This window comes from Equus asinus, chromosome 21 (genome assembly GCF_041296235.1).
Source record: "Equus asinus isolate D_3611 breed Donkey chromosome 21, EquAss-T2T_v2, whole genome shotgun sequence".
In the NCBI taxonomy this organism is placed as follows: domain Eukaryota; kingdom Metazoa; phylum Chordata; class Mammalia; order Perissodactyla; family Equidae; genus Equus; species Equus asinus.
This window is the reverse complement of record NC_091810.1, coordinates 82833473-82859349: the sequence shown is the minus strand read 5'-3', so window position 1 is coordinate 82859349 and position 25877 is coordinate 82833473. Positions and strand designations below refer to the sequence as shown.

The window sequence follows — 25877 nt, the reverse complement described above, 5'->3', positions numbered from 1 at the left end:
GTTGAAAGAGGATTACAATTAATCCTTCAACCTGGGCCCTTCCTTTTCCCCCCAATTTTCTCTCACTGGGCTTACATGTTAACTCTTTGAGCAAGATAGCTTTCCCAGATTTTTTTCCTTACACTCTTGCCTAGAATACTCTTTTCCTCCTTCATTATTTATTTCCAAATTAAAACACCAAAAAAGTCTGTTATGAATGCAACTAGGTCTTTAGAGTTATGATTTAATATTTTTTCAACTAAACCGTATCTTACATTGTATTCCCCCCTCTTCCCAACTCCAGCCCATGGCTTCAGGGGGGTGACTTTTCATCCCCTTCCTGAGAATAGTCCTTCCCCTCAAATTATGCACACTTTAACCATCCTTCAAAATCTGACTCAAATTTTATCTACTTCATGAAGGTTTCCCTATTTAAGCCCCTTTATTGCAATTCTCTTAATGAAATACTGTAGAATCTCTCTTAATGACTTTCACTTAATTCTCTGGATTAGCCAATGTTCTTCATTCCTCCTGTAAAAAAGAACCACCAATGCCCAGGAAACACTGATTCACGGCTAATAGTTTAGTTTCTGTGATGCTCTCAGATTTCTTACCTCAGTAACTGAGCTGTATGCTTTCTAAGAGTTGGTTGTGTTTGTCCCCACTTGTTTATGCTGGTTGTACTTTTTACAGTAATTATTCGGTTCAATTACTTATTACATAAATGAATGAAATATGTGTAGAAAAAAACCAGGTGTTTCTAAAATTCCTAAAATTGAAAAAAAAAAAAAAACCCCAGCTAAGTTGAATGTTTTATAAAGACTCAGCAAAGGAAAACTACTACTAAAAATTTTTTGCTATAAAATTAGGTGTGGGTGAGATAAAGGAAAAAAAACATTAAAATCTAGAAGGTGTCTACATTCAAATTGCTTCAGTACTAACTTAAGCTCCTTCTTTACCTTAAAGAAACTGAAACTGGAAATGAGTCAAAATGTATTGAGTGTGACTGATTAAAGAAAGATGTCACGGAACTTCAATTTCCAATTATGATACTCATTCTCAAAGAAAAGGCTTCGGCCGTGCATCAAAAGATCTGAATAAATTAATGTTGTGAGTTAAAATAAAATGTTGAAGATACACATCTTACAGTACACACACACAGAGTTTGTGATTCCCTACTGAGTAACTCTCAATCTCAATCATGTTCAGGTAAAAAGGCTTCAACTGCAGTATTTTATAATCTAGTAATTATTTTCCAATAGAGTCTAAACTCTTGAGGGTAAGGTCAATTTTATAGCCATTTCAATCACTCAACAAATATTTTTCTGACCACTTATTATGTGCAGATGCTTTGCTGGGTGCTGAGGATATGGAGATGATAAAGAGGTGGTCTCTTCTTTTTCTCATTGTACCTAGTACAATGTTGATTTGGAGCAAAGGACAACAAATACTTTCATTTCATTTACTTCTCATAAATCTCTGAAGTTTCAAAGTCAGAAGAGTGCTTAAAAGCCTGTTCTGCTATACCCTTAAGCAAGAAAACATTTCTTTATGTCTTTTGATGATGAGGTAAGCTCTAAGTTTTTATTGATCCAACTTCTTTCCAAAAATTCAGAGGAAGAAAAGACTAGGCCCCATAAAGGGGCTGAGGAAGGAACTGGTCTGTGGCAATGAGTTATTGATGGAGAAAGACTATCAAAAGGTTGGTTTATTTGCTTTTTACTTATGTACCTGTGTTTGCATGAAAGTATACCTGCTTGGTTATAGAAAGGATCTGAGAATGTGAGTTACTTTCAAGAAGTATGTGATAACTGGAACATGGTAGCAAAAAACCTGGTTTTTAGAGTGACCTCTTCTTTACTGGGAAAAGATCAAATATATGGAATTTCACTACAGATGCAAACATGGCCTATGATCTACTCTCTTCTCTATCTTGCTCATAGAGAAAGTACAATCCACGGGTCTGGGTATTGGAAGAGAAAAGCTGTTATCTGGGTGATAGGTTTCCCCTGGAGGGACTAGAATGAGGAAGAAGAGAAAATCATAAACACATAGTTTATAAATTCAATTTGAGAGGATGGAAAACTAGGAGCTGTGGGCAGTTACAATGAAAGAGTCAACTGTAAGGGTCTTCCCAATGTCCTTCTGGAATAAATCATGAGATCTTTTTTCCTGCTCTCTGCAGCATACATGAAGTCCATCCTAACAAGACAGTGAGCCAACAGGAGGTGTTTCCTGCATAGCTACCTGCATCTCTTCTTGGACTGCAGAGCATTCATGCACACACCCTGTCTGAAGACACAGGTTGTCCTGCCTGGATCATGTGCTCAACATGGGTCTTCAGGGTAACTGTGTTAAGAGAGCTTGACTAGAGGATGAAAAAGGACTGGCGTTCTCTTGTGGGGATGACCGGGATATATCAGTCATTACTTCAAGATCCACCTGCGTGGATTGGGGTTCCTTTCCCGCCTTACCACTCCATATAAGTTCCCCCAGAGCAAACATGCTTGAGCAAGGGGATAATCTTTCTCAAAGAGAACCAGCTGGGATGGGTTCTTGGCTACAGGGTTTTATATGTTCCCCGGCAGGGTTACATGGAAGAGAGGCTGGCTTCTCTGCTTTGACCCTAAAAACTGAAGAACTTTTTTAGGATAGGCTTCAATAATATCAGGCAAGAAAAGATGCTCCCTTACCATGTCCTGAAAGACCTAGAGAACTGAGGAGTGAGTCTAGAAAGAGCCTGTACCCTGAAGGAAGGTGAGATGGGAAAGGAGATAGAGGAGAACAAAACCTTGCATGACACCCAACTCATTCCATTTTTGTAGAATTTATTATTTGAGGCTTAGTTTGAAACTCAGGATGGATTTTCTAGATGTTCCCAAATCCTCTCCTAATTCCCTGAACTTCCCTGTTTGAAAATGAAGACCATAGTGATACACAATATTCTCTCTCTGGAAAGAATCAGCTCTATGGATGGTTTTAGAAAAAAATGGGTTGATTACACAAGATAAAGAAAATTTTGAACATTTGCCTGAAGAAGTAAATCACTTATTTTGACTTGTGTAAAACTGCTAAACAGTTAATATTGTACATGCAATGTGTTTTGCCAAAATAAGTCTAGCCTTTATTTTATAAACCAGCACGTAAAGTCATCCACCAGCCTCAGCTGAACATGTCTATGGAGACTGAGATGACAGGATCAACCAAGGTCTCAGAGTTATGAAGCCCCGTTTGGATAATCCAGGCAGCAAAGCTTAGAAAATCTGATAGAGACACATAGCACAGCAAGTCTGGGAAATCAGCTCTGCTGTGTGAGGACCTGTTTTGAAGTGAGTGTTAGAATCAAGTCCATAAAGACAGCAGAGTCACTCTGAAGTGACACCAAAAGATTTTGCTCAGAAGATGCTACAGGAGAAAAAGTTACATATTAAAGAGGAAGTTCTGCTACATCAGGAGGGTACTTCTGATTAAAAAAAGGAAGCTAGCTGTTTTGTAAAACTTAAAAGGCTAAATCAAAAGCCTTTTTCTGTCCACACAAAAACTTGTACATAAATGTTCATAGCAGTGTTATTCATAATGGCCAAAAGTGGAAACAACCCAAATGTCCATCAGCTGATGAATGGATAAATAAAATGTTGTATACATTCATATAATGGAATATTACTTAACCATAAAAAGGGTCAAAGTACTGATACATGACACATTATGAATCTTGAAAACATTATGCCAAGTGAAAGAAGCCAAACACAACAGATCACACATTATATGATTCCATTTACAGAAAATGTCCAGAATAAGCAAATCTATGGAGACAGAAAGCAGATTAATGGTTATCAGGGACTGGGGGGGGGGGGGATGGAGGAATGGGGAGTGAGTGCTAATGAATACAGGTTTCTGGGCAGTGATGAAAACATTCTGGAATTAGATGGTGCTGATGGCTGCTGAACCTTGTTGAATATACTAAAACCTACTGAATTATGCACTTTAAAATGGTGAATTTTATACTATGTGAGTTATATCTCACTTTAAGAAAAGCTTTTCTCACCTTGGCTCTAACTAGCAGAGTAGTTAAAAAAGGAATAATTTGGAATCATAAACTTTGTTTAAAATATCATTGCAAATAAGCTTTAAGAAATTGACTATAAACTAATTGATTAGTCAATCTTAAACTTTGATATCCTTCTCCTTTATGCTTTAACTTGGTGTTTTCCCATTGTTGTTTAATTAATAGCCTGTTTTGTGTTATTAATGTCATTTTACTGTTAAATAATGAAACACTGGAGTGGGGGAAGGAGGCTGGGTGGTGGTGGTGATCTATGGTTTCTTTGCTCCTAGTCTAGTCCTCTAGCCTTAACTTCATTGGTTGCAGCAAGATAGGAGATGTAATAAGCATTTTTGTGACTTGCTTCAGTTGCCTCCAAATGCTAGGAACACATTCCCTGACTAGTAACAGAAGGTATACAGATACTGATATGGCTAGCTGGATAGCTAAAGGTCTCCGACTGCTTCAGTTTTCTCAGTAAAACAGGGAACAGGTCATTAGCTGAGGGCAAGAATAGAGGAGATGTTGAAGACAGAGAAGAAAGAAGGCATGAAAGAGTCATTTGCAGAATAGGAAAGTAAGGGACTAGGGAAATGCAGCTGGACTGCCAGACAGTACTAAAGGCCTGCTGAAGGTTAGTGGTCATCAATTGAACACAAGACCACTCAGTATGGCTGTGTGATCTTCTCTAGCCAAGGTCACCTGAACAAATAAAAGCTCAGGGTAGACAGAGAATACACTTTAACTCAAGTTGGAGTTTTTCTAGGTGAGTACCAATGAAATGAGGGCAAGGTAAGGAACCTGGGAGTATACTCAGGGGAGTGATTTTAATGAACTATCGCAGCGGTTCTCAAACAAGATCAAGCATCAGAATCACCTGAAGGGCTTTTTATACCACAGATGGCTGGGCCTCACCCTTAGAGTTTCAATTTAGTAGGTCCGGGCTGGGGCCTGAGAATATACATTTCTATAAAGCTCCTGGGTGATGCTAATGTTGTGAGTTTGGAATCAAACTTTTTTTTTTTTTTTTTTTCGGTGAGGAAGATTGACTTTGACCTAACTTTTGTTGCCAATCTTCTTTTTGGTTGAGGAAGATCGTCCCTGAGCTAACATCTGTACCAATCTTCCCCTATTTTGTATGGGGGACACTGCCACAGCATGGCTTGATGAGTGGTGTGTAGGTCTGCACCAAGGATCCAAACCTGCAAATCCCAGGCCACCAAACTTAACCACTATGTCCCCAGGCCAGCCCCAGGAACCATGTTTTTAAAATCACTGACATAAACATAGGACCAGAGAATGAGTAGCTGAAGAAGGGCAGAGGACAAGCTCACTGGAGGAAAGATAAAGGTACTGAGATGCTCGTGTTTTGGCTGCCTCATCTACTGAAAACTCACAAGAACTGTAGCAAAAGAAGCACTGGGAAGTGTCACAGAGCCAGGAGCTAAAATCTTCAAGAAATAAGGGAAGTGGCCTGGGGGTGGCAGATGACTGCAATCAAGAGGGCTAACGGGTAGTGAGTCTGATGACGTTAGTTCAAAGTTATGGGACTGGGACTGGTTTCAGGAGTGTAGGAAAAAGAATAGTCTGGAAGCAGCAATGAAATGCAAGAACATTTATTGCCCCCTCCAGACACAACGGGATAGAGAATGGAGTGGAAAAGAAGAGAGCCACCATTTCACACGACTATAATATCCTTAGGGAGAGATGGGTTGCAGTTAGAACAAGAAGGTAAAGGGAACGTTTAGAAAAGAATTTGATGACATAGGAAATTTTGCCAGTGAATGATCATGAGTTCAAGAGAGGATGCTGAAAGGATTTCAGGAGTTGGGAGGGTTGGACATAGATTTAGAAATGGGGATGTACAAGAATAGAGTGAGGAGGAGAGTGATGATCTGAATTCCTGGACTTCTTGTGGTGACTCATGTAAACAGGGGTGAAAAGCATATTAGATTAGTCCTGATGGTCTTAAGGCAAAGAGTGGCCAAGCTGCGAGCGCTGGGCAGACCTGTGAGGGAGGCCTGAGGGCTTTACGGAAGCAAGTTGAGCTCTGGGAGCTCCTTTTCACTCCTGCCAAGGAGTTAGGAGGCTAGGGAAGGCTATACTAATCAGGAGCACCTGGATATCTGAACTCATATCTTACTTCTAGAGGAACATGCATAATTTGGAGCATATTTACCCCCAAATTTTTTGTGTGCACACAAACATATTAGTAACAAAAGGGGATCACATTGGTACATCTGTTTTGCAGTTTACATTTTTACCTACCTATTTTATCTTGACCATTTTTCTACATCAGTAATCCATATCCACCATGTTCTTTTGAATACAGGTGGGACACATCTTGAGATAACCGATGTTGATTAATTACAAAGGACAGAGATGCAAGAGGATCTGACCTCATAAGCCATTAAAGGTGGAGGGAGAAATATGGATTGAACTCATTCTGCAAATTCATATTTGCCACTGGCCAGATTCCTTTACTTTTATTAATCTACTTGGTTGTAAATGAGTTAGGAGGAAGAATGGTTTCTATTGTATTGCTGAGTATCTTGATTTCTATTCAAAAATTCCCAGCACTGAACCCAAGAAACCATCAGTACTATAAAGGTAGGAGAGAAGAAAAGTTTTCCCTCAGTGACATGACTGGTTAATCTTAATGAAGGCATAGATATGAACCTAGAAAGTAAAGAGAGAAAAGTGTTTATTAAATGCACCAGAAGAAACTTTTAATAAGGTTTCTAAAGTGTGCTTTGCCATAATTTTATTTAAATTTATTTTTGTAATTATTCTGCATTTAAATGTACATATGAAATTACACAATATCTAAACTTCAAAAAACCCCAAAATGTTAGATCATTAAACTAGGAAGGCCTTTTATCCCCCCTGGAATGGTATCTCAGACATAAATTCCTGCTAAGAGTCAGAAGAAAGGAGAGTCCTAGTAATAGCACAAATCCCGTCCACTTTGAAAGATTTCTCTGACCCTCTTGGGCATCCAAAATCAAAAAAACAATTGTGCTAAAATTAAACAGCCAGAAAAATTCTTTTCCAACCTAAATCCATGGGGATGAAGATGGGGACTTTTAAGAATGGGAAAAGGACAATGAAATGTGTAGGTATTGCTTAAATAAAAAGAATAAATTTTCAGAATTTAAACAAACAGCTAGTATGTGAAGGTGCTACAAAAGGGCCTTGGGGTGCAGTGGTGAGCAAGAGGGCACCCTCTCCTCAAAATGCCTACAGTCTATAATCAAGAGATTTCCAGAGTCAGCCCCAATGGCCTAGCCGTTAAAGTTTGGCGCACTCTGCTTTGGCAGCCCAGGTCTAGTTTCCAGGTGTGGAACGACACCACTCATCTGTCAGTTGCCATGCTGTGGCAGCGGCTCAGAGAAGAACCAGAAGAACTTACAACTATACACAACTATGCACTGGGGCTTTAGGGGGCAAAAAGGAAGAAAAAACAAAGAGGAAGATTGGCAACAGATGTTAGCTTAGGGTGAATCTTCCCCTGCCAAAAAAAAAAAAAAAGTTTGACATTAAAAAAAAAATTTCCACCCTGCAAAAAGGTAAAATGATCCATATATACTTTTACTGGGGTGCTCCTCTCTTGCCAGGAAAAGTGATGGGACCTTCCCTAGAACACCATAGATTTTTAGGTGTTAAAAGCTAGAGAAATTAGGAGGCCAAAGGTCTGGGAGATATATTTGAGTCTTGCTGAGGTACCACCCTCAAGTCCTAGAAGGGCACCCTGATGTCAGGTCCTCTTGCATCCATCCTTGAGAAGCAAGGGAAAGAGATGACTCTCAGGCAAGAGGGCAGAATATCCATTTGGGAAGGGGGCAAAGCAAGCAAGTAAAAATGCCTTTATTTGATTATACATTATTTATTTATTTATCTAACACATAGTTATTTAATGCTAAATAAATAAAGCCTCTACCAATAGAGGCTAGTAGCCCAGACACAGAAAATTGAGCAGAATTCACAAATCTCCCTGCATATTCTTATTTTTTTCCTGAGGAAGATTGGCCCTGAGCCAACATGTGTGCCAATCTTCCTCTATTTTGTATGTGGCCACAGCATGGCTGCCAATGAGTGGTGTAGGTCCATGCCCGGGAACCGAACCCAGGATGCTGAAGTGGAGTGTGCCAAACCTAACCACTAGGCCATGGGGCTGGCCCCCTGCATATTCTTATTTTAACATTTCATTTTTATTAGGTATACATTTGGGAGCTGGAGATCACATTTTTGGGAGCCTGAAGTGGAAAAAGAGAAGGTAAGGTACAAATGAAGTTGTCAGACTGCCTGCTTAAACTGACTTTAAAACTCCAGAAAACTGATGGGAAACTGGTCCCACCTTTCTTACCCTTTACCTTGTTAGCATGGATTCTACTAACTTGGAATTCCCTTTATACTCTCTAGAAGGAAAGTTCTGTTAAACCAATTTTTGTTGCCCTTGATCATCAAGATTATACTACTACAGAGCTCAGGTTTGGAGAAATAATGGATTCATGATACATATCTAGTCTTCTTTACTGGATTCCCCTGGGACCAAAGGCTTGTATTTCTAAGATAGATGGAGAGGATTAAGGTACACTTTGATGTCTTGGAACAGAAGGGAAATGGTCCAAGCCATTGTGAAAAATAAACCTCTAACCTTAGCATCATTAACACTGTGACAATGACAACAGCTAGGACCTTAGGTAAATTAATCAAATAATAGTATTGCATCCATATCTAAATGCTCCAGAGAAACTCCCTTGACTTCCGCAAGCCAGGATGTCTCTCTCCCTCTACTGAGCTCCTGCAGCACTTCACTTATCTCTAATAGAATCTATTCTTTCTACTTTGCATCACAGTAAATAGCTCATCTTCCCTATTAGACGGTGGGCCCACAAAGGATTGTTATGTCTGATTCATCTTTATTTCCTACTGTGCACTATATAGGACAACTGCAGAGTTATGAATGCTTAAGTCATTTAGAAACTTTTTTTTTTTTGGTGAGGAAGGTTGGCCCTGAGCTAACATCCATTGCCAATCTTCCTCTTTTTGCTTGAGGAAGATTATCCCTGAGCTAACATCTGTGCCAATCTTCCTCTATTTTGTATGTGGGACACCACCACAGCAGTGCTTGGTGAGCAGTGTGTAGGTCTGCACCTGGGATCCAAACCTGTAAACCCCGGGCCACTGAAGTGGAGCGCATGAACTTAACCACTATGCTATCAGGCCAGCTCTTAGAAACTATTTTTAAACATTTTAGCAACCTCCATTTTGCATACCAATAACGTATTGACTACACTGAAATATACTGTTAAGCCCAAGATGGAGCTGCTCCTGCCTGGGGTGCCATGTCATCAGACTGACAAGTTTCATGTCCCTGTAAATACTCTGCTTGACCAGAAACACAGTATATTCAGTCAGTCAATGCCCAAATGCCAAGCCAACTCTGGGCGTTCTCACCCCAAACAAGGGTGATGACTATGTGGCCCTGGCCAATCAGATATTTTCTGTTTTTCTATTCCTTGCTCTTTATTCTTCATCCTATAAAAGCTTCTTGCCTTCTGCCCCATTTTGCAGTTCTCCAAAAGGAGACTGTCCACTTCATGAAGTATTAAATAAAGCTTGTTTGTATCACCTAAGTTGTCTTCTTCAATCATTTTTTAACTATAAATGATCTTTACCACATTACTGAAATAGGTCCAGTTGAAGTCCACACTTGGCAAGAGCTTGACAATAGTTTTACTCTTTAATCTTGAAATTAATAAAGCTCTTTCTTAAAAACCAAAATTTTAATTTGTACCTTTTAGCAATTCAGACAGGTTTCCCCCTCAATTAGCTGAAATTTGTAAGGTTTCACTAGACTTAAACGTTACAGTACAGCTTTTTAAAAAAAATAATCTTCCTCTTTTTTTACCGTAAATTCTTCCTTTTTCACTGAAGAATTCTCCCTCTGCCCACTATTATTTCAACTTAGGTAAGCAGTAATGGAAACTTTTTCCTAGCTTTGTTTTGACTAAAATGAAGAAAAAGAAATACTTTTCAAGGGAGGCTAGGGTTTGTTATTTTAACCCGTGTATAACAGCTACCAGGCTATTTTGCCCCATAAGGCTAAAAACAGACCAAAAATGACCATAATACCATGTCCTCGTGGTAGTAAAACACAGAATTAAGATTTCATTTATTACATGAGTTACTAAAGCAGTATAGTTTCTGTCTTTAAAAAAATTATATTATCTCCCATGTCAAAACATGTCCTCAGTAATTCACTCATTAATAATTAAGAAGCCCTTAGAGACCTCAGCCACATGCCCTTGTCCTCCTCCACCAGCTGTTTTCTTATTCCTGTTCAACTTACTTTCAGGCCTACCTGCACACTTCAGCTATTCCAGAACCTATAGGGTTGCTTCCCGTCACCTATAGGCTTTGTGAAAAAACCATGTACTGGACATTCATCTGCTAGCCAATGACACAGACAACACAGTGAGAAAGTAGACATGCAGAGAAAGGAAAAAAGAATGGGGACTAAGACATGGGATGAAAAGGAAGCTATTTTAAGTGGAAAAATCAGAGATAGATGGTGACTGGAGAGGAAAGGGAGAAAAATTATGTGGATGAGAACCATGATTAGAACTCATATGAAGGATTTTGAAACTGGGCTTATTTATTTTTCTATTTCTATTGGTACATTGTTTGACTGTCATCAACCACTGGTAGTTTTTGCTATTGATATTTAATGATGTTTCCTAGATTTCCAATGCCTTTAACAAAATATCACACTGAACCTTATCAAAAATCTGTTTTGTTGCTCTACCGTGAAATAATATCTAGGAGTCAGTAAACTTTGTCTGTAAATGGCCACACAGTAAATATTTTAGGTTTTAAAGTCTGTTCTTATTAACTACTCAACTTAGTAGGTGGAGCACAAAAGTAGCCAGAGACTGTAAGTAAATGAATGGGTGTGGCTATGTTCCAACAAAGCTATTTATAAACACAAGTGGCAGGTCAGATTTGGCCCATGGGCCACAGGTTGCTAACCCCCGACCTAGACCAACATCCTCTTTATCAGTCTCTCAATACCCTCCTAGTATTTTCTATTTGACTTTCTCTCCCAATACAGGCGTGACTTGTATTTCTGGACAAGAAATACTGCTCAGTCTTGAGAAATTACTTTGAAATACATATTAAAATATTAATGACATATAATATTGTCAAGTCAATCTTTCTTCTCAGGGATAATCACCAATGTCCTATAAAAGCAATTCCTATGTGGTCCATTATGTAAATTTTTAAAGGAAAACGTTTTGAGCAATTGGTAAATTTTCAACTGTCCAAAAGGTTAAAAAAAAATAAAAGCCTTAAAATGTATTATTCTTTAAAAAAAAAATTACAATTCTTAAGGAAAAAAAAATACTGTGCGACGACTCTGCTTAAAAGCCTATTTTAGCTCTCCACTCTCCTAGAACAAACTCTTTAGCATAGCATACAAGGTCGTTCATAAGTTGGCCCCAACCAACCTCTCCAATTTTATTTCCTACTACTTTCTGCTCATTGTCTATGTAACAATAAAAACATGACAAACAATTCTGTCTCGAGACTTGCAGGAGGAGCTAAACACCAACCTCAGGGCAGTGGTTACTTCTGGAAAGAGGAGAGGATACTGGGGAGGTGAGCCCTAGGGATTTCAACTATATCTGAGATGATTTTTTTAAACAATGATGATGATGATAATGAAAATAATAAATAAAGCAAAGACCTGAAGCAAATACGGCAAAAAGTTCAAATTTGACAAAGCTAAGTGGTGGATAACAAGAGGACTTTTTCTATCATTCAACATACTTTCCTATTCGTTTAAAACAGGGGTTGACAAACAGTCTGTGGGCCAAATATGGCCCACTGCCTGTTTTTTATGAGTTGGAGCTCGGAATGGTTTTGCATTATTAAAGTGTTGTTTTTTTTAAAAAAAAAAGACAAAGAAGACTACATGAGAGACCTTGTGACCCACAAAGCCTAAAATATTTACCATCTGGCCCTTTATAGAAAACGTTTGCCAACTCCTGGTTTAAAGAATTTCATAAGAAGAAAAGAAAGATTAAAAAAAAAAAAAAGAACAAGTAGGTAGGCAAACGGAGGCTAGGAACAACGGTTTTTTTTTTGCATTAAGTATCTTCCTGAATTAAACATTTTATATTATGTCTAAATTAGTTTTTCATGAATTACTTTTTCAACTTTTATCAAGAGGAAATCTCATCAAATTTTATTCTATTCTATAATATTGGAACTTATTTAAAAGACTGATGGGAGAATCTTCTAATAAGATTTTGATTTCAGTTCATACTTGTCAAAAAAGTGGGAAGCTCATTTAGAGCCGAGCGTGGCATTTTCAGGTAGCTGTACTTAGACTGAGAGCATCACAGGGGACCTGATCACAATCAGCTGGGGAAACAGGAGACCGTGCTACACAGGACTTAACTCTTGCTTTCAGGTTCACAATTTCTACTTTCTTCAGCCCATCTCTTTAATTAATCAGTCATTATTCTGAACATTGTATTTGGTGTATCCATATATTTCTTATACTTTTTGTACAAATGCACATATAGCTAAATAATTCATATCATTATTTTACAACTTGCTTTGTTGATTCGGCTTTATGTCTAAATTCATACATGTTGACATGTATGCTACATTCATGTGGTAGAGAGAGTACTCACCAAATATTCTTTTTTTTCCCTCACCAAATACTCTATGTGCTTCCCTATGTTTCTTAGCCTTTGGGTTGGAATCACCGGACTGTGAGCAGAAGGGAAGTGTGTCACGTATGGGACAAGGCAATTAAAAGCACTATCCTTTCCTCAGTGAACACATAAGCCACATATTCCAAATGGGGCAATGGGGCAGCTGTAGGAACATGGAGCATCCATCAGCCTGGGTCCCTGAGTAAGGTGGAGCAGAGCCTCTTTGCCAACCCATGTTGGAACATGTAAAATGAACAAGAAATAATACTGTTGTGCTAAGACATACACACACACACATGTGTGCAGATAATTGCCTTTCTAAGATTATCCAAAAGCAATGCTATCAGTAGCAGGGTAGATTCAAAGACTTTTGAAAATACTTCTATCTCATGACTCTAGATTGATACTTATTCTCATTTGCATGAAGAAGCAAATCTTATATACCCTAGTCTTTACCTTTTTTGAAGACCTATTACACTAACAATACTTTCAGAGAAGTGCCTACAGTTCATGTACTGTTACCAATATGTTCGTTTTGTTTCCCCAACTAGATTTTAAGCTCTTTAAGAATCATTTCTTCTTTTGTTCCCCACACCGGACCTTACAGTCTACACGGGCATGCAGTAATGCTCATTTACTGGTTGACGGGGGAGGATGAGGACTAACGTTAAATGCCTACTTAGTGTAAGGCACCTTGCTTGTACTTCACATAAGTTATCTTGATCCTCATTACTTCCATTATATAGAGGAGGATATCAAGGCTAAGTAACTTTCCTTTGGTCACAGAGCTAGGGAGAAGATGATGGGTGTGGGTAGGGCAGTTGAAACCAGTCTGCTTAATTCTAAAGCCTTTGCTTTTTAGTTTTTTCACTGAACTGAGTGAGACCATGCCTAGTGTAGGGCAGGAGCTTTAGCAGAACATAAAACGGCTAACAAAAATAGTTTTATTTATCAATTTTGCAAACATTAAAACACTTCTTTGGACACTTCTGAGGACTAAGATTTTTGGGTCTTACCTTGATCACCTCTGGGGTCTGCTGAATCAAAACCACTGAAGCAGTATCTTTGGCTTTATCACCAACAGAACTTCTACAGACTGATAAATTGGCTTGGGAGGAAGTTGTCAAGGTTTCCTGCAGAATTTGCATCATTTCCTTTTCTTGTGATAGGCTCCCTCTGCCTGTTTTGCATTCAACTAGTTCTTGAGCAAAGTCTTCAATGCTTTCTAGAATTCGCAGTAAGAGGGCTCGATCCTCTTCCTCTATTTTGTGTCCATTGGTTTCAATAATCCTTGTTAGACAGGAAGGTGAGACTTTTTCCATGGGTGCAGAAACTTTAGGCTCAAGATCTACAGGGAGCTGAGCAGTCAACTGACTATGACTATTCAGAGAGTTAGAGCTTTTACCTTTGGCAAGTGGCTCCCTTAGTGAGGTCTCCATTTTCTGTGAAAAAGATTCCAAATCCATTAACAATTTATCTATCTCTTCCTGACTGTTAGGATTCATAAAATCTCTGTGGTCTCCCTCATCAACTTTAGGAACTTTTGATTTAAGATCTTCCTCAGGTAGATTAACAACTGGTATCTCAAATATCTTACTAATTTCATTTTGCATTGAGGCAGGACATTTTTTAAGATGACTGCCATGGTCTGAAAATTCTGCTCTGTCTTCTTTTACCTTTAACAACTCTTGACTGGGTCCATTGTCTGTCCTTTGTCCTTTATCTAATGCTTTCTTTCCATCTGACTCTTCTTCAATATAAAGGGTTTCCATTAAGTCACCAGAAGGAACATTTTCTAAAGCGTTCACAGTTAATGACTGTGACTGAAGCTGGACATCTTTTAAAGTTCTGGGATCATTTATCTCTAAGTTATATAAGGAATCTGTAGACTTGTTTGGAATGGATTTCACAGTGTCTGTTTTCCTAGAACTGCACTTGTCAGCTTGCAATTCTATAGTTTGAAACTGTGCAGAGTCAGGGGCTGAGAGCTGGACAACATCTTCATATTTAGGGGGCTGTTCAGTGCCAAATATTGGGGAGAAGGGAGTCAGCTGTAAACTAGGCATACTACTGACCAGTTCTGTTAAATCTATAGTCTCATTATTCCCAGATTGCATGAGTTCAAACGGTAGCTTTTTCAGATAGGATGCTAACCTGGTCATTACATTCATATAGACAGTTTCAGAGCTAGAAACTGCACTGTTACCATTTCCTTCATTGATGCCACTCCCTGACTTTTTCTTTATGCATTGTTTTATGATGTCTGTGCATTTTTTCAAATCCTCAGAGCATTTTAGCAAGATGTCCAAGCACATCTTTATGTCTGTTCCAGAAGAAAAGTTATCTATTTTATGTTTTTCCAAAATCTGAGTAACTAGGTCTTCTTCAGAGAAGTTGTCAAGCATCATTGAAGTCAGGTTCGTATCAAGTGAGTTTCTACGGGACAAAGATTTTTCCTCAACTGAGGAACTCCGGAGTAAACCAAAGGATGGGGAGTTCCCATCACTGTTATAATGGCCACAAAGCAAGTCAAAATCAACTGATCTTCTATTAAATGAGTCAGACTTAACTTTCCTTCCCTTTTTATAAGCTGCATGATTAGAGTTTTTCAGTTTTTCGAGGGAAAATTCTTTTATTTTCCCACTGGCAAAACTGATTGCTTCTCCTGCAATGTCCTTTAAATTACAAGTGTTCTGAAATGCAGATCCTTTCTTGACCCTGGGTATGCCTGTGAGGGCCTGATGAGGATAGTCACCTTCAGCTGGGGAAAAGCCATTTTCACGGGGTAGAAACATAGAGTCCAGATCTACATCTTTGAATTGAGACAAAGGGATATGCAAGAGGTCTGCACAAACACTATGATGTACCACAATGCAGTCAACTCCATGTGTGAAGGTGTGGCAGGTTCCAGTGCAATAATGTATAGCTTGCTCAAAACGCCGATCTATCACCACGCTGCTGTAGTGGTTCACAGTACTAACCACAAGTCTGTAAGTTGCTGCCATAATATCAAATCCACTTAGTGGTGGGACTTGAAATTTTCTACAACTTGCTTCAAGTAAATTCTCCTAAATGACACTCAGCTGCAAATATATTTGATGGCAACATTCAGTGGTTTCTTGCGAATATAATGACCTTTCCCACAAATGGAAACCATCCAAATTTGAGGTTTGTTAACTGTCAGGATACAGTAGCTGTTGCACATGTGTGCTTGTATTAGCAAGTCTAATAATTTAATAATTGTGCTTTTTTAGTTTTATTTAGTAATATCATGATACTATAGGATTATTTTTATAAAAGAATATCCTCTTTTTGTTCTTCAGAAGTTCTATGATGCAAAAATTTGCTGTCATAAATCTTAGTTGGTAGTATAGAAGTATTGTGATAATCGAGTCCTCCAAAGATGTAAATGATCCATTTTTCTGAGAATGATGGAGAAAGCTGTAATGAAAAAAGAAAATAATTGAAAGAAAATATGATTTCTTACTACTGAAAGAACCTTTTATTTCCTCTTCCTTTGCATCCCCTATGCAGTTATCACCAAGCCTTGTTTTGTACCACATCACTGATTGTTGACCTTTGATTCAAGTCTTGGTTTCAGCACACCCTACACTCCTTACCACCCAGAGTAGTATTACCTCAGCTCTGTCTTGTTACAACCGTCTCCCAGTTGGTATTTCTGATTCCACCCTCCTTGCCACCTTACGTGACACTAACAAGCTTAGATTTAGACAGCTTTCTCATCTCCCACAGTTCAAGAATTCACACCACTGATCTCCATCATGCATCATGGCAGGCCTACCTCCTTTGACTCATTTTCAAGACTTTCAACATCTGTTCCCATCCACTTATAATGTTATTTTCTGCTACTGCCCTGCACCGACCTTCTGCTTCCATCAACCTAGTCTTTTAAAAAACTGTCAACACATAGTGCTTGTTCTTGATTCTACCACTTCCTCTAAACTTTGAAATTATTCTCCCATCAACTTCTCTTTTCTTACCAAGAGAGAAAAAAACAACCTTCATTACTGCTCTTGATCCCATTCTCTCAGAACCTGCCATATACACTCTCTCATCATCAAGTGGATAGAAGTTAATCACTCTCTTACTTTTAAAAAAAATGGCTTTTAAACCATGTTTTCGTTGCTTTCCAAAAAGGTTCAATGTATTAACTCAGTCAATAAATACTGAGTGCCTCCTGTGTGCCAGGCACTTGCTAAGTGCTAGGGATACAGCAACGAATAAAATAAAGTCCCTGCCTTTATGGAGCTGACAATCTAGTTGGAAAGTGAAAAACAACATGTAAGTAAACATAGAACTTAGATGGTGGAATGTGCTATGGAGAAAAATGAAGTAGGGCAAGGGTTTAGAAAGGATGAGAGGGTCCTGTATTATACAGGGCAGTCAGGGAAGACGTCACTGAAATCTGAACAGAGACCTGAAAGAAGAGAGGGAGCAGGCTGAGGAGGTATTATGGGCTAAATCATCTCAGGCAGAGTAACCATAAGTGCCAAGGCCCTGAAGTGGGAGCATGCTTGATTTACTAGAAGAATGACAAGGATGCTAAAGTGACAGAGCAGAGAAAGCAAGAGGGCAGTATGAGAGATGAGGTCAGAAAGGAAAGGTGGGAGTCTAAATCATGCTGGGTCTATAGAGTACTATGATGAATTTGGTTTTACTCTGAGTGAATTGGGAAACAACTGATGGCTACTGAGCAGAGGAATGACATAATCAGACTTACATTTTAAATTGGTAAATCTGGCTGCTATGTTCAGAGGAGACTGTAGAGGAGCAAGATACAAAGAAGGCAAACAAGTTAGGGACTACTGCAATAAATCAGGCAAAGTGGGTGGAGGGCTTGGACCAGGATAGTAACAGTGGAGATGTTTAGATGCTGGAGGTATTGCAAAGACAAAGCCAATATGACTTGCTGAAGGATAGAATGTGCGATATTACTACATCAGGAATGACACAGTAAGGCAATGATAGGAAGGTCACGATGACAGCAATGAAAGACAGTATCAGTTTCACTGAACCATCAACAGCATTGGTGTTTTAACAATAAAAACTGTTACCATTTAATGAGAAACTAAAATTCATTGTTTTCATTTTTATTTCTTCAATCCTAGAAAACTGTTTATTTTGCTTATTATTGTATTTCTTCTTTGGTAAATTGTGTATGCATGTTCTTTTCTCATTTAGGTATCAGAGACTTAGTGAATACAAATACAATTAATACAATTAATTCATGAAGAACCCTTTCTTTTGTTGAATTCTCACACTGGCTAGCATATACTTCCTGGCTCTTTTGATCCAATGATTACTCTGTTTTTTCTGCCAATCCTACACTATAGTAATTACTGTTGTCTTACTAAATTTTACTACCTGGCTTTGTTTCCTATATCCCTAATTATAATTCTTTTTTATGCTCCAAATGTTCTTTGATGGTCTTCCAGAAGAATTTTTGAATTGTCAAGTTTTAAGAAAAATCCTACTGGAAGTTTAATTAATTTTTTTGTTTTAATTTTTTTGGTGAGGAAGATTGGCCTTGAGCTAACATCTGTTGCCAATCTTCCTCTTTTTGCTTGAAGAAGATTGTCACTGCACTAACATCTGTGCCAATCTTCCCCTATTTTTCATGTGGGACACTGCCACAGGATAGCTTGATGAGCGGTGTGTAGGTCTGTGCCCAGGATCCGAACCCATGAACCTCGGGCCACCAAAGCAAAGCGGGTAAACTTAACCACTGTGATATTACTGCATCAGGAATGTGCCACCGGGCCAGCCCCTCAATGTTCTTAGATACATAGAGTCAATCTGTCCTCCAGAAAAATGACAAATTTATTCTTCCAATATCAGGGTAGGAGTGGGCCTACTTCCCCAGGTTCTCCTTGAGTGGTATGACTCTTTAAATTTTTGCTAATCTGACAGATGAAGAAATGGAAGTACACTATTTTAATCTGCACCTGAACATCTTTTTATTTATCTAGCAGAGACATTTTGTGTTGTTCATTTGTGAAGCCTTTCTTCACGCCCTTTGTTCAAAGAGAGCATCTAAATCAGACTGAAGAGTCAGGAAAGGCTTCCCAAAATAAGGGATGTATGTACCTAGTTTTAAAGGATCAAAACTAATGCTAATGACAGTTAGACAAAATGGAAGGGAGGAATAGTCCAGGCAGAGGGAAACACATACTTGAAGGCTCAGAGGCCTAACGTGGCAAATGAGTTCAGAACTACAAGAAGTTCCAGCAGATGTCCCTGGGGTGAGTGTACCAACAAGCAAGAGGGGAGGAAACCAGAGCAGCAGGAACTAGACTATAGACTCCCTTGTGTGCTAAACTAAGGAGTGAACTTCATTCTGAAAACTATGGGAATAACAAAGACTTGTAGGCTGGAGCATAACATTATGAGATTTATGTTTTAGAAAGACCATTCCAGCAGCTGAGTGGAGGCCTGGAAATCAATTAGGAGGTATCTCCATGTAAGAAGTGGTGGGAAGCTAAACCAAGTAGGTGGCAGTATTTAACAAAGAAGAGGACACTGATTCAACAGCCAAGGAGGAAGAATTCACAAAACAGGAGGTGGAGAAAGTGAGAGGGAGGAATCTTGGGTTTCAGGCTTGGGTACTGGGGGATTAGTGCTGCTACTCCCAATAAAGACTTTGTTTTTCTTTTACGGGAGGTGGCCATAGAAAAGATAGAGAGTTTTATTCTGAATGTGTTGTTTGAAGAGGTACCTGTGGAGTATCCAAGTGGTGAAGTATCACTGGATGAAATGTGAATGTGAAAACCTGGAGGTCAGCAGAAAGATCCTGGCTGGAAATGCAGCTCTGAGAGGTGACTCAGGGTGAGTGCATAAAGTGAGAAGAGCTCTGGGCTGGAGACAGAGCTGGGGATCACTGACATTTCTGGGTTAAAGAGAGGAACAGAATTTTTAGAGGGAGCCTAAGAAAGAAGAGCCAATAAAGTAAGACGGAAACCCGAGAAAGCAAGCAGTTTCACAGAGGCTGAAGGAGAGACTTTCAAAATGGAGATCACCATTGTTGGATGCTGCTGAGAGGTGAAGGAAAAGCAAAAATTACCCACTAGATTTGCCAATATGAAGGTCACCAGTAACCTTAGCAAGCGTGATTTCAAAAAAATCCCAAAGACTGTAAGATAGTCCCAAAGACCATGTATGCACAAGAGTGATATACAATTTAAAATATCTGTCAACATAACTCTAAAGGAACTCTTTCAATAAGTGAGAAAGTTCTAAATGATAAGAAAGCATTGTATCATAGTTTGAGTTTTTTCCTTCTTAATGGCACATGCAGCTGGTCTAGTGGTTAAGATTCAGCGCTCTCACCACGGTGGATTGGATTCATTTCCTGGTCAGCAAACCACACCACCTATCTGTCAGCTGCCATACTGTGGTGGCTGCATGCTGCTGTGATGCCGAAAGCTATGCCACAGGTATTTCAAATACCAGCAGGGTCACCCATGGTGCACAGGTTCTAGCGGAGCTTCCAGACTAGACAGACTAGGAAGGAGGACCGGGCCACCCAATGCTGAAAAAACTGGCCATGAAAACCCCATGAATAGCAATGGAGCACTGTCTGATATAGTGCTGGAAGGTGAGAGGATGGCGCAATAAGACCAGGCAGGGTCCAGCTCTGCTGTACACAGGTGTGCTAGGAGGTAGAATCAATTAGATGGCCCAAACAACAAAATGGCATATGAAATAATGAGTGTTTTACAATCTTTGATTTGATGGAATATAGTACAATTTTTCAATCAGTCTAAACATCTGTTGTATCAGGGGTAGAGAGCAGAATATAACAGATTTCTCATAGTTAAGTATCCTGGAGGTTTATATTTCTTCCATCTCAGGTCTTGTTGCATGCTGCCTGCCTATCCCCCAAGCCTTTTGTCTCTCCTATGCTCTCTCATCCCTGTAAAGAACTAGCATCTGTTTTCCTAATTTCTGCGTAAGTGGTTCATATGCAACTTCAGAGTCGACTAAACACTTAACACTTCCACTTCAAGCAGTTTACGATTACTCCAACAAGTGCTTTCCAGTGGCTCCTTGTATTCCTCCACAGTAAACTGCTATATGGCCATTGCTGATGAAGTAGATTGTTGTCAAACAAAGGTACAGAAGCAGCAGACAAGAAAAGTTAGGAAGGAGAGAACTGGATTTTGAAAGCTAAGAGCCTTACCAGAGGAAGAGATTAAATTGGACCTTATAAGCAAAAAGGAATTCTACAAAGGCTACAGAGGTATGAAAAGAACTTGTGTGTTTGGAGAATTATAAGGAGTTTGATATTACGGAAGTTGAAATGTACAGTATGGATTTTACAGTTTTAAGGTCTCTTCCAAACAGTACAAACAAAAACAGGAGTGTAAACTCCATATTCAAAGAACCTAGGAGACACCTATAACCTCAAATCACTATACATAAAGATAGAAAACAATAGGAGGAATGGTAAATGACTTAGCAGAGTAAAGGAGGAAGGGATACTCATGGCAAGCAAACCAATTCACCCTCCACAACCCAAAAAAGGCCCAGGTTTGGAGGTACCGAGTATCACAGAAAATGGGCTGGGGTAGAGGATTAAACATGGGGGAATTGTTTGAAAGTCTGCAAAGGAACAGATAGTCGTTCCCATCTCCACTCCACAAACTCAGAAATCATCCCTCCTTCACCCTGATCAAGACACGAAGTTTACTTACTGACAAAAAAAACTGAACCAGAAAAGCACCAACTCTGGGGGCATCAGACACAGAGGATAGTAAAGGACTCAAAACTGAGTAAAAGTCTACATTCTGAATAATTAAGCCCATCAGCCCCCTTTCCCCTGCTCAGGTTCAGGTCACTAGAAACCAGATTTTTCACCTACTCTACTGCGGATTAAAGAATCCTTTTCAGATTAGCAATCCCATCTAACCACATGATTACCTTAAAGTGAAGCCCACCAACTGACAAATGGACCCACAAACACAGAGCTTCCGCTCAGCTTATTAGAGCCTCACTTTTATTTTAAATCAACTTTACTGATGTATAATTTACATACAATAAAAATGTACATATTAAGTGTACTGTCCAATATGGTTTAACAAGAAACATGCAACCACTGCCTTAAAAAAGAACATTTACATCACCCTAAAACTCTCCTTGTGCCCTTTACCAATCAATTTCCTTAACCTACAATATTTGATAACTACTGATCTGGTTCCTATCACTATAGATTAGTTTCACCAGTTCCAGATCTTCATATGAATGTAATCACATAATATATATACCCTTCAGTCTGGCTTCTCTCACTTAGCACAACACTTTTGAAATTCATCCACCTTACTGCAAGCATCAGTTGTATATTCCTTTTTACTGCTTACTAGATATTCTACCATATGAATATACCAAAATGGATGGACATTTGGGTTGTTTCTAGTTTGGGCTACTATGAACTAAAGCTGCTATAAACATTCATGTAAAAGTCCTTTTTGTGGATATGTGTTCATTTCTTTTGGGTAATTAACAATGGAATTACTGAATCATGAGAAGTGTACATTCAACTTTATAAAAACCTGTAAAACTGTTTTCGAAAGTGGTTCTACCATTTACTCTCATCAGCAACACTTGAGAGCTCTAGTGGCTCTACATCCTTTTGGATACTTGTCAGTTTCTTTAATTTTAGCCATTTTAGTGGATGTGAAGTGGTATCACACTGTGGCTTTAATTTGTATTTCCCTGATGACTAATGATGCTGAGCATTTTTTCACATGCTTATTAACAATTCACATATTTTCTTTGTGAGGTGTCTATTCAAATCTTTTGGGTTGTCTCTAATTACTGAGTTCTAAGCATTTATATATTTTAGATACAGATGATACCTCCTGGTCTGTGGCTTCCCTTTCCATTTTCTTAGCAGTAGCTTTTGAAGAGCAGGAGGTTTTAATCCTACTAACTTCTATTAATCCAATTAATCAATTTTTCTTTTATAGTTAATACATTTGTAACCTATCTTAAAATCTCTGCCTATCCCAAGGTCATGAAGATTTTTCTCAAGGGTTTTTTTGGTGGTTCTATGGTTGCAACTTTTAAGCATGTTTAGGTCTATGAACTGTTTTGAATCAATTTTTATGTATGGTATAAGGCCGAGTTTGAAGATCATCCAGCACCATTTGTTCAAAAGGTTATCCTGTCCCCATTGATTTAGGTTGGAGCCTTTGTTGAAAAACAAATGACCATATATATGAGCTTACTTCTGGATTCTCTATTTTTTTGTCTTTATATACACCAATACCATTCTGTCTTAATTATTACAGCTTTATAGTAACTCTTAAAATCATAATGTAAATCTTCCAATTTTTTTCTTTTTTAGAATTATTTTGGCTATTCTATGTCTTTTGCACTTCCATATCAACACTAGAATCAGCTTGCCAATTTTTACAAAGAAAACCTGCTGGGATTTTGATCAGAATTTCATTGAATCTAAATCTCCAGTTGCTGACAACAGAGATCTTAACAGTATCAAGTCTCTAATCCATGATCATAATATTTCCCTCCATTTATTTGATGCTCTTTAATTTCTCTCAGCAATGTCTGTAGGCATTTCATTAAATTTATTCCCAAGTATTTCATATTTTTTGATGCTAATGCAAATGGTATTACTTTAATTTCATTTTCCATGTGTTTGTTGCTAATATTAGAAATACAGTTGATTTATGTATATTGATCTTGTCACTTGCCACTTTGCTAAATTCACTTACTAATTATAGTATTTTTTCGGGTAAATCCCTTGGATTTTCTATATAGACTATCATGCTGTCTGAGAACAGAGGTAGTTTTACTTTTTCCTTTCCAATACTTACTGCCTTACTGCCTATAGCACTGGCTAGGATCTTCAGAACAATACTGAATAGAAGTGGTAAGTTCTGAAATCCTTGCCTTGTAACCTGATCTCAGGGAAAAGTATTCAGTCTTTCACTATGAAATATGATGATAGCTGCAGAGTTTTTGGTAGATACCCTTTGTTAGATTGAAAAAGTTCTCTTCTATTTACAGATTTTTGAGAGTTTAAAAAAATCTCATATGGTTGTTTAAAACAATAACAAATGTTGGAAAGGATGTGGAGAAAAGGGAACCTTCATACGCTGTTGGTGGGAATGCAAACTGGTGCAGCCACTATGGAAAACAATATGGAGATTTCTCAAAAAATTAAAAATAGAAATACTATATGACCCAGCTATTCCACTACTGGGTATTTATCCAAGGAACTTGAAATTAACAATTCAAAGAGACTTATGCACCCCTATGTACACTGCATTATTCACAATAGCCAAGAAGTGGAAGAACCCAAGTGCCCATCAACTGATGACTGAATAAAGAAGATGTGGTATATACATACAATGGAATACTACTCAACCATAAAAAAAGACAAAATTGTCTCATTTGCAACAACACAGATGGACCTTGAGGGTATTATGTTAAGTGAAATCAGCCAGACAGAGAAAGACAAACACCATATGATTTCACTCATATGTGGAAGATAAACTAATACATGGACAAAGAGAACAGTTTACTGGTTACCAGAGAGGAAGGGGGTTGTGGGGTGGACATAAGGGGTAAAGGGGCACATTTATATGGCAACTGACAAATAATAATGTACAACTGAAATTTCACAATGTTATAAGCTATTATGACTTCAGTAAAAAAAAAAAAACTCATAGAACTATTAAAAGAAAACCCTCATATGGTTGTTTAATTTTGTCAAATACTTATTCTGTATCTATTGAGATGATCACATAATTTTTACCCTTTATCTTTATTAATGGAGTTGAACAGGGGTGAGAAAACTGAAATTCATATCAGGATGCAAGACATAATGTTTAAAATTAATGAGTGATGAATTTTCAATATATATGCATTTATAAATATGGAGGTAAATAATGAAATAAATAGCTAATAAAAAAATTGACAGTGGTTGTCTCTGAGGAGCAGGCCAAGTGGAAGTTTCTGGTATTTTTAAAAAGCCTTTTAAGCAATGACACTTTAAATATGATAATACATAATATTTGATAATAAATTTTAAAAATTAAAAATAGGTTCTAGAGAGATGTGAAGATGAGGCTGGGGCTGATTATTGTGTGCTAAGGCTAGTAAGCAAGGGTGTAGGGGAGATGAATGCAGCTTCAGGCACAGGTTGTTTTGGTGGGGTGTCCAGGAGAAGATATTCCCCATGCAGATGGATATACATGGCAGTGAAGAGACAGAAGTTGAAAATAAAGATTTGGGAGTAAGCACCAGATAAAGGTTTTAAAGCCACAAGAGTGGACAAGACTGGACACGCACAGGGTGAGAAAAGGGTCAAGCACAAAACTCTGAGGAAGGCTGGCATGTATAGGGTGAGTAGAAGGATGCAAGGAAGGAGATAGAGAATGAATTTTCAAAGGGCAGGAAGAGAACTAGCAAATGTGACATAGAAGTCAAGGCAAGAAAGTGTTTCATTCTTCCAACATGCTGAATTCCAAAGATTTTATGTATACAGACAAACACTGGAGCTGTATTTTTCTTTTATAGGTGGTTCTCCCTAATTTCATGGAGAAATTTGCAAGTTAATAAAACCAAACATAAATGTAATGATGGAAAATAGGGAGTGGTATTACACATATTTTTTATGTTGCTATTTATGTATTCTATTTCAGGAAACATCTGGAGCAGAGAGTATGAGGTAAAGATCTTCCACTGCTTATCTCAACTGCTGAAAGGGTTCAAGAAGAAAATGATCAACATAAATTTTGGATGCAAGAGAAGATTGGTTGAATATCCATGTCACTTAGATGGGACATTTGAAGGCTAAGAGGAGAAAAAACTGTAGAAAAGTGCCTAAAACTTTTTGTTTAACAGAGTATAGAAGGTGTGATGATTCAGAAATAATGAGTCATTTAGAAATAATAAAACTATTAGTTTGCCCGGAAAACACAGGCACTCTTTGGTGGATGACTCAGTATGGAAACTGATCCCAAGAGAACAATTTAGAGGAATACGAAAACATATACCATAGAACTATTTGCAGGATAAAAAAGGAGACCTGGAATATTTTCCTTGTTGTGTTCATTGCAAAAATCGTTGAGAAAATA

General features: G+C 38.3%; 1 protein-coding gene and 1 long non-coding RNA gene across 2 annotated transcripts in view; one reads left to right on the top strand and one right to left on the bottom strand.

Moving 5' to 3' along the window:
• Window positions 1-25877, bottom strand: part of PPP2R3A (protein phosphatase 2 regulatory subunit B''alpha) — a 153008-nt gene that overhangs the window by 98001 nt on the left and 29130 nt on the right. The window contains exon 3 of the mRNA XM_044755283.2: window positions 13770-16194. Within this exon, the coding sequence (XP_044611218.2) occupies window positions 13770-15758 (1989 nt within the window). The 5' untranslated portion in view covers window positions 15759-16194. The remainder of the gene's footprint in view (window positions 1-13769; window positions 16195-25877) is intronic.
• Window positions 2163-25567, top strand: LOC139041434 (uncharacterized). Its single transcript, XR_011496592.1, has 3 exons — window positions 2163-2283; window positions 8240-8297; window positions 25443-25567. It is a non-coding gene; the product is annotated as an uncharacterized lncRNA (long non-coding RNA).